The sequence below is a fragment of the Balaenoptera acutorostrata genome, chromosome 20 (genome assembly GCF_949987535.1).
Source record: "Balaenoptera acutorostrata chromosome 20, mBalAcu1.1, whole genome shotgun sequence".
Taxonomy (NCBI): domain Eukaryota; kingdom Metazoa; phylum Chordata; class Mammalia; order Artiodactyla; family Balaenopteridae; genus Balaenoptera; species Balaenoptera acutorostrata.
Window position 1 is genome coordinate 23568413 of NC_080083.1, and position 15801 is coordinate 23584213.

The 15801-nt window shown below is 39.4% G+C and overlaps 1 protein-coding gene across 5 annotated transcripts in view; it reads left to right on the forward strand.

The window, feature by feature from the left end:
• The window catches only part of BCAS3 (BCAS3 microtubule associated cell migration factor), a 577971-nt gene that overhangs the window by 2974 nt on the left and 559196 nt on the right, over window positions 1–15801 (forward strand). For all 5 annotated transcript variants that reach the window (XM_057536260.1, XM_007190268.2, XM_057536261.1 and 2 more), the window contains exons 3-4: window positions 3445–3499; window positions 8792–8867. In XM_057536260.1, coding sequence (XP_057392243.1) covers window positions 3445–3499; window positions 8792–8867 — 131 coding nt within the window. The remainder of the gene's footprint in view (window positions 1–3444; window positions 3500–8791; window positions 8868–15801) is intronic.

Below are 15801 nucleotides of genomic sequence, written 5' to 3' on the forward strand. Positions count from 1 at the left end.
TAGGTGCATGGGCTTCAGCAGTTGTGGCATGCGGGCTCAGTAGCTGTGGCAAACGGGCTTGGTTGCTCCGTGGCATGTGGGACCTTCCCGGACCAGGGCTCGAACCCGTGTCCCCTGCATTGGCAGGCGGATTCTTAACCACTGCGCCACCAGGGAAGTCCCTATTATTTTTTTAAAATTTTGATTAGAGGGAATATTTTAGTGGGAGTATTTTAGTATTTTAGATCTGAAAAGGTTTCATTAAGAAGCTAACATTTGGACTTCCCTGGTGGCGCAGTGGTTAAGAATCCGCCTGCCAACGCGGGGGACATGGGTTCGAGCCCTGGTCCGGGAAGGTCCCACATGCCACAGAGCAACGAAGCCCGTTTGCCACAGCTACTGAGCCTGCGCTCTAGAGCCTGTGCTCTAGAGCCTGTGAGCCACATATATTGAAGTCCACGTGCCTAGAGCCTGTGCTCCGCAACAAGAGAAGCTACCGCAACGAGAAGCCCACGCACCACAACGAAGAGTAGCCCCCGCTCGCCACAACTAGAGAAAGCCCGCACACAGCAACAAAGACCCAATGAAGCCAAAAATAAATAAATAAAATTTGAAAAAGCTAACATTTATAGTGTACTTTAAGGGCTGAATACAATTTGGGCAATTAGAATCAAGGGCACATTTTCGGCAAAGGCAGTGGAGTAAGCAGAGGTGGGAAAGGCAAGCTATTTTCATAAATGAAATCTAGGGAAGTTGACCTGTTTAAAGGAGGTTGGGGTGGACAATTAAGACCCTTGAATACCTGGCTAAGGAGATAAAGTTTGTTTTCTGTCTTTCAAAGTGTTCATAAGGGAATTGTAGCATTTTGGATTATTTCCCTTGAGCAGTTTAGCATGTTACATAAAATTGCCTTCTCAGACTAACAAAAAATATATGTATAGTATGATATTTCACCGTTATACTTGCTTTTTTTTCCCTCCTGCATTTCCCAGGGCTATATATTTCTTTGCTAACTGTGGACCATGGCAACAGGCTAAGCATATTATTAGCTATGAGTTAGGTACTGTTGCAATCTTCATTTTACAGATGAGGAAACCAAAGCAGAGAGAGAAAAATTTTCCTTGGTAACATACAAGAAGGGAAACCTGGATCAAACCCAGGCAGTTTGTCTCCAGAGTCTGTGTGCTTATGCACTGTTCTATGCTGCCTCACCATATGGTATTCCACATATATTGCTTTTTGTTATGCAATACATAATTTTAGTGTTTTTTGAAGTTCTTTAACTTATTCAGTATTCTTTTAACAAGTAATGCTTGAGCATCTACTCTGTGCCTAAGTACTGGCTTATAGATTCTGGAGATATAAGGTAAATATGAAAGATGGATTCCTTTCTGTAATAGAGTTTGCATTCTAGTGGGGGACACAGTAAATAAGTAATTACAGGCTCTGATCAGTGCCTGGTGTGCTTGCTATGATAGAGAACAGCATTGGGGAGTATGATTTAAGGCCGTCAGGGAAGGCCTCTCTGAGGAGGTAACACTTAGGCTGGAGATCTAAAAGGCAGGGAAGAATTTGCGAAGGGATCCATGCAGAAAAAAAGCTGGTATAAAGGTCTTGATTCAAAGAAGAGCTTGGTGTAGTCTAAGAATTGAAATTGCATGTGACTGAAGCAGAGTAAGTTACGAGAGTGGGAGAAAAGTGAGGTTGGAGCGGCAGGCCTAATCAAATTTTTTTTTTAAGGCCTACTCAGTTTTTGTCGGTCTCTAAGGCATATTGCCTTTTTAAAAAATAGGATTTAGGATAACTCACATTATTTTCTTCAAATGTAATTTTTCACATTTCTCTGAAATGAATTTGATTTGGTATATATTTTGAAGAAAAATTTTTTCCCTCCATTTGCTGATCTCCATATATTTCCCATTTAAAATATCTTAGTGTCCTTAATAGTTCTTCACTTTCATGCATTTTGATATTTTCCCATACCTTATCCACACCGAAAGTTCTGTGAGGACTGTTTAATAACTCCTAATGCCTGCACCTGCAGCAAAATATAGATTCATTTTGCTAGATACAAGTAAGGGACTAGGTTCTTAACCAGGTTAAAGAGAGGGTCACTAAATACTGAGTCCTCAGCAACAGTTTTTCTTGCTCTAACTAGGGCATTCTTCTGCCCTGACTCAAGAGGACGGTCCTGCTTTAGCCAAGTCTTCTGTCAGCACTCCTTCAAATACGAGTTAAAAGTTCTATCTGTATCAAAGTAAGAGAGCGTGTGGCCATAAAAAAGAAGCAAATATTGCTATTTGCAGCAACATGGATGGACCTAGAGATTATCATACTGAGTGAAGTAAGCCAGGCAGAGAAAGACAGATGTTATATGATATCACTTACATGTGGAATCTAAAGAATAATACAAATGAACGTTTATATTTCAGAACAGAAACAGAGTTACAGACATGGAAAACAAACTTATGGTTACCAAAGGGGAAAGAGAGAGGGAGGGATAAATTAGGAGTATGGTATTAACAGATACTACTATATATAAAATACGTAAACAACATGGATTTACTGTATAGCACAGGGAACTATATTTAATATCTGGTAATAACCTATAATGGAAAAGAATCAGAAAAAAATATATAACTGAATTACTTTGCTGTACACCTGAAACTAACACAATAATGGAAATCAACTGTACTTCATTTAAAAAAAAATTGAGCATGACTTTTAAAATTTTTATTTATTTTTATTTTACTTTTAAAAATTTTTATTTATTTTTGGCTGCGTTGGGTCTTCATTGCTGCGCGCGGGCTTTTCTCTAGTTGTAGCGAGTGGGGAATACTCTTGCGGTGCGCGTGCTTCTCATTGCATTGGCTTCTCTAGTTGCGGAGCATGGGTTCTAGGTGCGCGGGCTTCAGTAGTTGTGGCTCGTGGGCTGTAGAGCGGAGGCTCAGTAGTTGTGGCGCATGGGCTTAGTTGCTCCGCAGCATGTGGGAACTTCCCGGACCAGGGCTCTAACCTGTGTCCCCTGCATTGGCAGGCGGATTCTTAACCACTGCGCCACCAGGGAAGTCCCTAAAAAAAAAAATGGAGCATGACTTTTAAGAAGAGATAATGTTTGGGAATTCCTTGGTGGTCCAGTGGTTAGGACCCCACGCTTCCACTGCAGGGGGCAGGGGTTCAATCCCTGGTTGGGGAACTAAGATCCCACAAGCCCCATGGCACGGCCAAAAAAAAAAAAAAAAAAAAACAGAAAAGATAATGTTTAAAAATTTTTAAATCTCATTTGCATTTAATAACATATTCAAAGAAATTAAGAAAGCAGGTTAGCAGAATTATCAGACGATGAGAGTTGTTTTTTCTTTTTTTTAGTATTATGAGTAACTTTATTAGGGCTTGTAGAAAGAGCTTTTCCATGTTTCATATTAAGCTGTCATGATAAATTTTATCCATTTCACCCTTTTTCAGGGAGCAGTCCTACATGGAAAGTGTCGTGACTTTTCTGCAGGATGTTGTGCCCCAGGTAAGTGTCTGTGTGGTTTCAGAAATAGTAGGCTTTACTCTTGGCCAGGGAAGCTCTGAAATATTCTGTTCCCTAAACTTGACACCAGTATCGTCAACTTTAGAAAGACTTTTGATGTTTTAGCATCCTGAGCATTGGTAGGGTAGAACCATACTTGCTGTTATTGTTAGATGTGCCTTAGTTTTGTGCAGACGGTGGTATAATTATTATTCCTCAGCCCTTGCTTTACTAAGAGGAATCAAGGTGCGATATTAGCTGAGAGATGGGGCTTGGAACTGTCTATTTGGGTTCTCTTTCCAAAATCTTTCTCTTGTCCTAGTTAAATGTTGCCTGTTGGAAGTGAAATAAGCAATATATGCTTTGCATTTGGTTAACTAGATACTATGTTAACTAAATACTACACTGAGGTCAAATCTATATCACTTTACTATTGAGCAGTAGTTTGATGCCAATTATAGCTTGCCTTGTTACTCTAACTTATAAGAGAGTAAGCCCTTTACTGTTCCCTCTATGTAAATGTGAGAATAAAGAGTGAGAGGAACCCTCCTGGGATCACCTCTAGTGCACCGTCTCCCAGACTTAAATTAACATAGGTGTTGCTTGGCACACTTGTTAAAAATAATAATTTCCAGGCCCATCTCCCAGTGAGTTTGACTCAGGGGAATTAAGGTGGCATCCAGTAACTTGTGTCGCTAGGAAGAATCCCAGGTGATTCTTGTGAAACAATATCTTTGGGAAACACTGTTTAGTGGAACTACTGAAGGGAAAGGTTTCTGTGTTTTCTCCTGCGATGATGTCTGACTGCTGTGTTCTGAGTGTTCTGACTGCTGTGGTATCTGTAATTGCACTGTTCAGAAAGAACACTCATGGATCCAGTGTCCCAGCTTTATGAGAAGGTCCTACCTAGAAAAGTCTAAAATCCAGATTTCAGTTGTATTAATAAATTGTATTCATCAAATAAGGGAAAGTATCAAGGCATGTTTGGTATTCCATTATTATGTTCGGTCAACTTTAATGAAAATAGGCCACAATGACAAGGTCTGTGGGGCATGTAAGGAAAAACAAATGCTTTCTTTTCTTGAGGAACTTGGTTAAGAAGGGAAGTCAAATGGCTTGAAGCAGTCAGAGGTAATAGCAACATATCACTAAGTGTTGCACTTGATAGTACAGACTGAATATGTAATTGCTAAGGGAATGCATAGCAAAGAAAGTGTGAAAGAGTCAAGTTCCAAAGGACATTGGAAGTAGCGTTAGTGGAAATGAATGGCAAGGTTGGGAATCTGATGGTAAAGGAAACTGCCCAGCTGGATATGGTAGGCAGCAGTGTTGCCGTGGCTGTGGAGAATCTTGTACTCTGTACAGTACAGGCTTAGAGAACAATCAGGGGCCGAAATCCAACTTGGTCTTCTACAAACTGCACCTTTCTCTTAAGCCCTGAGCCCTGACGTGAGGCTAGTTCCAAGGAACGGGCATTTTAAAATATTGGTAATTTGCCTGCTGTAGAGTGCCCCTTTATCAGATTTTTACAAAGGCACCTTTTGTGCTAATGGAAACCCTGCGTAGCAAGCAGTTTTTGTTGGCTGGAGGAGAGAGGCTGCAGTCAGAGGCTTTGAGGGAATAGTTGGAGAGTTTGCTAGAGAAACAAGAATACTAGGTTGAGCAATAGATTGAAAATAGGGGGCTGCTAAAACTGATAGGGTAAAAACACCGGAAGGTGGAAGATTAACTTAGTTTTCATGAGGATTATACATTAGAAAGGGGGTAATCCATGCAATTGACTGTGAAGACTGGGATCAGAGTTAAGTCACTTCAGAAGTGAAGTTGTAGTCCCGGATCTAAGAATTAGAATACTCATTTAAGAAATTTATGTTAGGTAAGTCATTATTCTAGTGACTGTGGAAAGAAAGCAAAAATTCAGGCACTACCGGTCAGGTGCTGTGTTAAGTTGGGGGATAGTCAGTGCCTGTCCTTAAGGCTTCATGGTCTAGTGTAGCAGTCAGGCACACTCTTTCTGTAAAGGGCCAGAGAAGCTTTGCAATTCATACAATGTTAATTTTTGCTTTTTAATTTTTATTTTTGGCTGTGTGGGATCTTTGTTGCCGTGCGTGGGCTTTCTCTATTTGCAGCAAACAGGGGCTACTCTTTGTTGCAGTGTGCGGGCTTCTTATTGCGGTGGCTTCTCTTGTTGTGGAGCACGGGCTCTAGGCACGCAGGCTTCAGTAGTTGTGGCACGCGGGCTCAGTAGTTGTGGCTCGTGGGCTCCGGAGTGCAGGCTCAGTAGTTGTGGCTCACGGGCTTAGTTGTTCCGCGGCATGTGGGATTTTCCTGGACCAGGACTTGAACCTGTGTCCCCTGCATTGGCAGGCGGATTCTTAACCACGGTGCCACCAGGGAAGTCCCTCATACAATGTTTGTTGTAACTACGCAGCCCTGCTTTTTATGTAAAAGAAAGGGTGTGGCTGTGTTAAAATAAAACTTTATTTATGAACACAGGTTGTGGGCCAGATTTGGTGACCCATGGTCTCCTTTTTTCCACATGTAATCCGTAATCCCCCATTGGCAATTTGTGGTCAGACATTTGGAAAATGATATATTTTTGCTGATGTTATGTTCCAACTCCTGCCCTATTCTGGGAATTATCAAATTCATGGAGCTTAGAAATTATTCTCTGGGTCTCCAGATATGCCTAAAAGGGAGAAAATGTGTTGTTAGACTGGTATCAGCTTCTTCAGCTGTCATAAATAGAGTGAGTTCCTACTGTGTCACTGACGCAGATGTCACTGGCAGCTGGTAGAAGCCCTAACTGTGCCGTTTGATATAATAATTGTACTTCTGAAAATTTATTTTAAAAGAATTCAGCAAAGAAAAAAGTTAAAGCTCAGAACTTTTCATTTCAGTGAGAAATTTTGACATTTTTCAGTGTGAAAAATTGTAGCCTGCCCAAATGTCAGTAGCAGTCAAGCAAATTGTGATATGTGGTCCCTATAGAATAATTTGCTGTGATTAAAAATTATACTTTTGACAAATAGCACACAATGGAAGTTACTTCCTCTCCAGTGAAAAAATAAAACACAACATATCTATAGTGATTGTTGCTGTGTTTTTTAAAATTGAACAATAACTTTGCGCTTATGAACGTGTATATGCGTTAGAAACTAGATAAGAAATAAAAGGAGAGATAAATCCTGTACTCAGTAATGGGGTGGAAGTTTCAACTGTAAATAAGAGAGCTAGAGCAGTTGGATCTTGGTTGGAGAAGGAGGGCTAAAAATCAGTGCTGGGGGGAGAAATAACAAACTTTTGTGTGGCAGCGCACTGACCTCCAGTAAGATAGCAAATAAACCTGGATGGGCACTGGGTGAGTCTGTGCTTCACTGACAGTAAAATACCTAAACGTGAGCAAAGGATATCATAGAAAGCTGAGAGGCACAATGACATGATATCATATGCCTTCTTGATGCCAATCTGCAGGAAGGCACACAAGAAGCAACCCTCTTCAGTCAACTTCACAGAATTTTTTCAAAAATGCTTAGTAAAGAGCACTGTGTCTGCTAAGGAGAGAGGAAAACTTGAAGACAGCAAAAGTATGCAGGCCTCCTTATGAAAGTCTTGTTTCCCCCTGAAGGGGAAAGAAAAAAGTTTAAGAATCTCAATTCACTGAAAGGCCTCTTTTAACCTTGTTTCGTGCTGCATATCAGCCAGAAATCAAAGGAGAACACCGTGCAAATGTTGCAGAGGAATTGGGAGAATGTTGAGTAATGCAGGTGATTATCAGCCTTATAATAAATCTGCTAAATGGAAGAAGATATTGTATATGTTATAGCTTTACCAGATTAAGGGAGAGCCTGACATAGGAAAAAAGAGGTGGTCCTAAATGCAATGTGGTATCCTGGATTGGGTCCTGTAGCAGAGAAAGGACATTAGTGGAAAAACTGCTGAAATCCAAATAAAGTCTGGGGCTTTAATTAGTGGTAATGCACTGGCGTTAGTCTCATAGCTTTGGCAAATGTACCATGGTAGGGTAAAGATTTGGTTAGGTTAGATTGTTAACAGTAGGGGAAACTGGCTGAGGAGTATATGAGAACTCTGTACTCTTTAGTAATCTAAAATTATTCCCAAATGAGAAGTTTATATTAAAAAGGAGAATTTTCAAGAATGAAGAGAGCAAGACCAAGGAAGAAGAGGAAGAATATGAGGATGAGATGGTTGAAGATAAAGTAGATTAATTAGTTGGTTCTAGTGCAGGTTTTCCTTTTCTCCAAAGGAATTAACTGCCCTATACACAACTTGTTTTTTTAAACAATTGAAATCATAAGGGATGTGTAAGATAACTTTTTTTTTTCTTTTTGCATAGTAAACCTACTATTAGAGTAACGCTGTCTTTTAGTAATATTTTCAGTGGCTGTTAACCTTGTGCAGTAAAGAAAAAGGGCTGTAAAACTGCATGGAAATTTAAAGCAAGTTGGGTATAACACAGATTATATATGGGATAATGGTTTTTGAATGCTTTTGATCCAGCTTATATTAAATAACTGTTCTGTGAACTGAAGACCACTTTTTAACTGAAAACGTTGCAGCTTTTTGTTGACATTCTAAGTGCTTGCAAGTGTATACAATCTAGAAAATCTAGACAGTTTTAAATAAAAACATTTGATTTGAGGAGAGATGACTCCCTTTGAATATTGATGGGTACCGCTGATACTTTTCCTGTGACTTCACAGCAGTTCATGCTTATCTTTGTGACCCTTGCAGGCTTGCAAGAAAGCTAATAGTTTGGGTCCAGAGGCCAGATAAGAGACTGAAAAACTAATACGTTTTTTTCTACCCCCAACCCTGGCCATGCTCTCTACCCGGAACTGGTGGTTAGCAGAAAGTAATGCTCTTGACAATTCCAGGCAGAGTGTAATTGCCTGATCATAAACACCTGGGAACTAAATAGATATGTGTGGTAGTTTGGTGTATTTCTTCAGCTTTATTTGTTGACCAGTATAGGAGATTAGTTTTTTGAGTACCTTTGAATTAGAGTGATGCTTCCTAATAGACTATGATCATTGTATTTTAGGTTTCTGTAATTCTTAGGCTAAAAACCCTTTTCTGACCAAGGTTATCAGACTCGTGGGTAACTTTCTTTAAAAATAAAAATATTACAAAATGTGCTAGTTCTCAAGATGTAGGATTGGTGAGGTTGGAGGGGGATAGGGTTGGCCTTATTTAAGTTACTTTTTGTTTTGAACATCAGTAATATTTGAGCTGTAAAACATTTTCATTCAAGTGTTTCTGTTTACTATGCAGGCTTACAGTGGAACACCTCTAACAGAAGAAAAGGAGAAAATAGTCTGGGTCAGATTTGAAAATGCAGATTTAAATGGTATGGTTTTAACTTTTGGGGGGCATATGAAATCAGTGTTTGAGGTTGACCTGATTCCAAAAAAAGAACCCTTACTTTTCGTCAGATTACTTTTTCTTTAAGTGACTTTTTAAGTTTTCAAAATAAATTTATTTTTAATTTAAAAAGTAACATATTCAACTACAGAAACTTGATTAGAACTAATATTGTATTGTACAAGTCTTAGAGTCACTGTAACATGTAGTGCCTAGCCTTAAACTTCAAGTCCAAGTGAGATAACAATTTCTTAGAAAAGAAGTTTTTGTAAATCCAGTTTGGTTACTTGTATAGGATTTATAACTGCAAAATAATCATTAGTGTTGAACTTTTTAGACTTTAAAATTATTTTTCTGAGCAGAATGTATGCCAGTTCAAGGCCTGTTTGTTCTCAGATACCTTCCATTTCATTGCTCCTTCCTGCTCCCTCTTGCACGGGGGCTGCTGCTTGTCTGTTTCCCAGGCTGCCATGTCTGTTTTCCTCTGGCTGAGTTTGGGAGACACTGGTGGGTAATTGAAAGGGAGGATGGGAGAAAGGGAAGAGTATGATTCCCTCTCCCTCTCTGTCAGCAGCTGCATTTCCTCCGTGGTTTTCACTTCACCTCGGCAGCTCCACTGGGGTTCCAGTTTCTGCCAGGTGACTCCAGCGCCCTGCCCTCCTCCCTGTCTCCCTAGTGTAGGGGTGGTAATGGCTGCCTGCCATTGCTAATCCAGTAGGTTGCCTCACAGTTCCTTTTTTGGCTTCTTAGCTATTCTGTCATCTGTGTAACGAGTTGTCTGTATTAAATTCCCAATTATGAATACACTGAGTTGTTTTCACTTGGACCTTGATGGATACCATACTCTTGAGTCTTAGTCTCCTCTGAGACTTTTAAAATACCGTATTTTCCTTAAAAAGCTACGGTCCAGGATGCGAGAGGCTAAGTGTCACTTCTGCAAATAGGTTTCTTTTGAATTTTGGATTCTCTGTCAGCTGGTTTGTTCAAATGACAACTTGTGCCCTCTGTGGAGAATAACACATTCATTTGTATAGGTGATTATTTATCATATATAAACTTTTCCTACACTATTTCTCTTTGAAAGCTTATTCTATTTAAAGTTTCCTTTCTTTTTATGACTGTCGAATTTCCTTGTTTACTAGTATATTCTTCTTTTCTTTCTTCCTTTTCCTTCTTTATTAATAACTGTGTAAGTGTTGGTCATCTTTTGTTTTCTATCACCGTTTCCTCATGAATTCATACTCTTTTCCCTCCTGGAAGTATATTTGCTTTGTGGATGTCAGAATGTATTAGAGGACTTTTTTGATTTAATAACAAAGAAAATGTGGTCATGATCTTGAAAATATTAGCCAGATAATAGCAAAAACTTGTACAGTGTATGCAAAATGTTGAAAATAATTTAAAAATCACAAAATTGGGGAACTTCCTGGCAGTCCAGTGGTTAGGACTCCATGCTCTCACTGCTGAGGGCCTGGGTTCAATCCCTGGTTAGGGAACTAAAATCCCATAAGCCATGCAGTGTGGCCAAAAAAAAAAAAAACCCACAAAGTTATCTTTAAAAAAATGTCATCAAAATAATCTTTAGGCAAGGTTTTTTTGTTTTGTTTTGTTTTTAAACAACAAATAAGACTTGCTGGTGTAATAAAGCTCTATAAAGCATTTGCTTTATTGAAGTAAAATGCATCTACATCTGGAAATGTAGATGGAAACTGCTTATTTGGTACTTTGTGTTCTGTTGAACTTATAATGGTTGTCCTTAATTTAGTATCCCATATCCCCGTTGACTTATTAAACGTTTAAGTTTATATACATCTTCCTGTTAAATACTTTAGCACACTCACGTGTCCTTTGGTCTCTCCTTTCTATATCATATTGATAGTGTATGAAATTTTGTCCTGGTTTTTCAAGGATATACTTTTTATTATCTCTAGCCCTAGGGGGTGTGTGTGCATGTGTGCACGTGTATGTGTATAGTTGTGTTTGTTTTAAGGCAATAGTAAATATTACCAAGCTATTTGATCCTCCTTAACTTCCCCAATCTCTCATAACATTTCTTTTTTTTTTGGTCATGCGGTGTGGCATGCGGGATCTTAGTTCCCTGACCAGGGATCGAACCTGTGCCCCCTGCGTTGGGAGCATCGAGTCTTAACCATTGGACCTTCAGGGAATTCCCTCTTAGAACATTTCTTGAATTTGTCTCTTATTTGTGTTCTTTCTTCAGGAATGTTTTATTTAGGTGTTTGTGTGGCAGACCTTCTGAGATATTTATAATTGAAAGAAAATTTGGCTGTGGGAAAGAAAAAGTAGGGTTCATTGGCTGCAAGTCCAACATCTCCCTGAAGAAAGCTAACAAGGACTAACTTTTCCATTGCATTAGAGATTCTTGATCAGCCAGTCTGCCCTTCCCTGGTTGTGCCTGCTGCAGCTGGGATGCAATTCCTTGTTCATTGCCTTTGTCTTTCATGATATCCTAAGGGAGACAGTGGAGGGGATTCTTCTGATTGCAGCCATATTAGCTTAGCAGGCTGCTTCTTTGTAGAGCAGTTATGAGTACCCAGAGATTGTATTAGGTATTTAGGCTTCTCTTTGCTAGACTGGGAGTTTTTCTGGCAAAACAATTTAGAAGTCTTTTACCTGTCTGTAGATTTAAGTTACTTTATCGTATTAATGAAACGCTATTGGCTATTAATTTAAAAGTTGCAGTGTTCGAATTGAACTCTGCTCTGGTGATTGCTTTCTGTTTATTCCAACAGGCCTGAGAGCTCTGCTTTTCTGCTTGAAATTATAAAGTGGTGCCAGTTGGCCCCTTACCTCCAGGCTGCAGCCCATTTGATTATGGGCTTGTCATGCTTGGGGGTGGAGTAGGTAACAACTTTTACAGGAGTACTTCTAAGGAACCTGGCTTATTGAGATTCTCCAGTCCTGGATCCTTCTAGGTATCTGCATTCCTAATCAATGTACTGACTTTGGTTTGCTGTTAGGTAGAGACTACTACTTTTGGAGTTTATTAGAAAGTGAGATTAAGGCCCTTTGTATCATGGTCATTGTTCTGCTTTTGCTGTCAGGCAGCCTTATTTATACCTAAGATTGTTTTTCTTAAGGCACTGTACTGGAAAAGGTATAAGAATTAGCCAAAGCAGGTTATTTATGTATTTATTTATTTTTAATTAATTAATTAATTAATTTTTGGCTGCGTTGGGCTTTCTCTAGTTCCCATGAGCGGGGGCTACTCTTCGTTGAGGTGCGCTGGCTTGTCTTGTTGTGGAGCACGGGCTCTAGGCGCACAGGCTTCAGCAGTTGTGTCATGCGGGCTCAGTAGTTGTGGCTCGCGGGCTGTAGAGCTCAGGCTCAGTAGTTGTGATGCACGGTCTTAGTTGCTCCATGGCATGTGGGATCTTCCCGGACCAGGGCTTGAACCCATGTCCCCTTCGTTGGCAGGCGGATTCTTCACCACTGCGCCACCAGGGAAGTCCCTATTTTTGTTTTTCTGTTTGTTTGTTTTGGGATTTTAGTTCCCTGACCAGGGATCAAACCCCAGGCCCTTGGCAGTGAGAGCACGGAGCACGGAGTCCTAACCACTGGACCACCAGGGAATTCCCCATTATTTGTATTTTAAAAAGAGCAGTCTGACTGAAATATGGAGTTTGGTAGGCAGTGGTGGAGGCAGGAAGCCACTCAGGCTTTTGCAGTAGATGTTGTCGACAGGGGTGGTGGTGATGTAAGAAGAGAGCTGTTTAGGAGCTTGGTCACAGATTTATTGCTAGAGGGAAGGAAGAAGGCGGTTCCTGATCTTGCTATCTGCATAGATAAACATGCTATTCACCAAAATAGGGAGCTCTGGAAGATCAGGTTTGGGGAGGAAATCCTAATCTTTGAGTGGAATTTGATCTTCTACTGAGACATGCAAAAACCCACACTGAGGAAGTCACTAGCAGATACTGACTGAAGCAGTGGTTGGAATGAGATCACTTGGGGAGCGTATACTGTGAGAAGAAAACAGAGTTTAGGAATTTGCTTTAAATATTGAGTAACTCCAATATTGAAAGAGTGGTTAGAAAAAGATGAGCCAGCAGAGAAAATGGTGAGCATCGGTTATAGCTGCTGAATAATCTTAACAAGATGTGCTTGAAAAACATATATTGGATTCAACAACTTGGAGGTTATTGGTGACCATAGCAAAAGTCACTTGGGAGGAGTGTTAGGGGCAGAAACACATTCTGAAATGGATTTGGGGTGAATGAGAGATGAAAAACAGATGACAGTTATAAATAGACGAGGAATTTAGCTTCTAGAAGGAGAGGAAATGAAGTCAAATAAAGGGGGAGGGATATTACTGCTTTATGATTTTTAAAAAACCTTATTTATTGTGCAAATATATCATGGTAAATAACACAAAAATATGGATCAATGAATGAATTTTTACAAATCCAACACCTGTGTAGCCATTGCCTAGGGTAAGAAATAGAATGTTGCTACCTAATTGCCTAGTGATTTTGAATTTCATATAAATAGAATTGTTCGGTATATAGGCTTTTGTGTCTGACATATTATGCTTTTTGCATATTATGTCTGTGAGGTTCATCCATGTTATAGTATATGGTAGTGGGTCATTTTTTTCTGTGCTGAATAGTCTTCCATTGTATCCGTGTACCACTGTGCTTGTCCATTCTCCTCTTGATGGACATTTGGATAGATTCCAGCTTTTGGGTCTTTATAGTAATGCTGCTGTGAGTATTCTTATCTCTTGGTGTATATGTGCTGAGGCTTCTAATGAGTATATGCCTAGAGTGGAACTACTTGGTCAAGGGCATGGTATCTTCAACTTGAGTATGTATTGTCAAACTGTTTTCCAAAGTGATTGTACTGATTTACAGTTACTAGCAATAAATAAGCAGCCTCTTCACTCCATATCCTGCCACCACTTGGTTTTGTCATTGTGGTTTTAATTAGCACTTCCTTGATTACAGATGAGGTTGAGCCACTTTTCATGTTCACTGATGATTTGACTATACTATTTTTGAAGTGTTTTTCCATGTCTCCTGCCTATTTTTCTAATGACTTATCTTTTTCATATTGATGTTTAATTGTTATATGTATTAGATAAATCCTTGTGAGGTTATAGTTGTCTCTTCTCCCATGCTGTGGCTTGGCTTTTCACTCTTCTGGTAAGGGTGGCTCATGAGTAACAGACGTTCTTCATTTTAATGTAATAAATTTAATGTAGTAGAATTTGCCGATCTTTTATGCTAAGAGTTTTTTTGTGTTCTGTTGTAAAGTTGTTCCCTGTACCGTGATCATGAAAATACGTTTCTACAGTGTTCCTCTAGTATTTTATTAACTTCACCTTTGTCATTTACATCTAAAATTCCCTGGTATTGATTTATTTGAAATTTTTAAAATTGTTTTTCAATAAGAAGTTTTGAAGTATTTGGAAGACATTTAAAGGAAAGTGAACAGGAAGCTGAAATCACAAAACTAGTATTTTTTTTTTTTAACAGTACTTAAAATTATCAGCACAAGTAAGGTTTTAAAAATCAAACTCTCTCAGTAGAGTACAAGTACCAAGTACCACCCCACTATACGCAAAGAGTAGACTACAGAACCTAACAGAGCGCCACCAAATTGCCTCCTTGCTATTCTTAAATATAGGAAACATAATCCAGACTTCCCTGGTGGCGCAGTGGTTAAGAATCCGCCTGCCAATGCAGGGGACACGGGTTCGATCCCTGGTCTGGGAAGATCCCACATGCCGCGGGGCAACTAAGCCCGTGACCCACAACTACTGAGCCTGCGCTCTAGAACCTGCAAGCCATAATTACTGAGCCTGTGTGCCTAGAGTCCATGCTCTGCAACAAGAGAAGCCACTGCAATGAGAAGCCTGCACACCGCAATGAAGAATAGGCCCGCTCGCCGCAACTAGAGAAAGCCCACATGCAGCAAGGAAGACCCAACACAGCCAAAAATAAATTCAAAAAACAAAAACCACACAGTTCTTCTATAGTGGACTATATGCCCAGTGTGTTCAGATATAGCAGGATTTAATTCCTGTATGTAAAGGAATATAATTTTTCTTCCATTGCTAAATTTGCATATATTAGAAATTCTAGATGATTATCTGTCATATTTATATTTAGTTAACTTTGGTAAAATATTTTATTTTCATTTATCATTTACAGGTGGTTTTGTTCCTGATATTAGTATTTCCTAGGTATCTAGTGAGAGTTTTATTTTTATTTATTTTTATTTATTTTTACTGCAGCATGATTTTATAACAACAGTAATAACATCAACATAGTGTTTCATATACCTGATACTATTCTAAATGCTTTTTATATTATCCCATTTAACTCTTACAACAGTTCTTTGACATATGAGTATGATTACCTTCATTTTACAGGTGAGGAAACTGAGGAACATTAACAGTACTAAATTTCACAGACTCTTGTGTCTACCTACTTACACAAGACCTCTGGCTGTTTGCAAAACCCTCTCCGCATCTTGCTCTTCCCTGTCCTCTGCCTGTTATTTCTCAGAGTGTCCAGATGCAACTTGTGAACCCACACAGTTTATGTTGTATGCTTCCGCTGGGCACTTCTCCTTCTGTGCTTTTACCTGGCACTAGTTTCCTACTGGGTACTGCTGTCACTGTGTTAGGTTCTGTAGTCTACTCTTTGTGTGTAGTGGGGTGGTACTTGGTACTTGTACTCTACTGAGAGAGTTTGATTTTTAAAACCTTACCTGTGCTGATAATTATAGGTACTGACTGTTAAAAAAAAAATACTAGTTTTGTGATTTCAGCTTCCTGTTTTCTTTCCTTTAAATGTCTTCCAAATACTTCAGAACTTCTTATTGAAAAACAATTTAAACAATTGTTACGCCAGTAACATTAAAGAAGTGTACTTGTTTTTGCTGATTGGCAT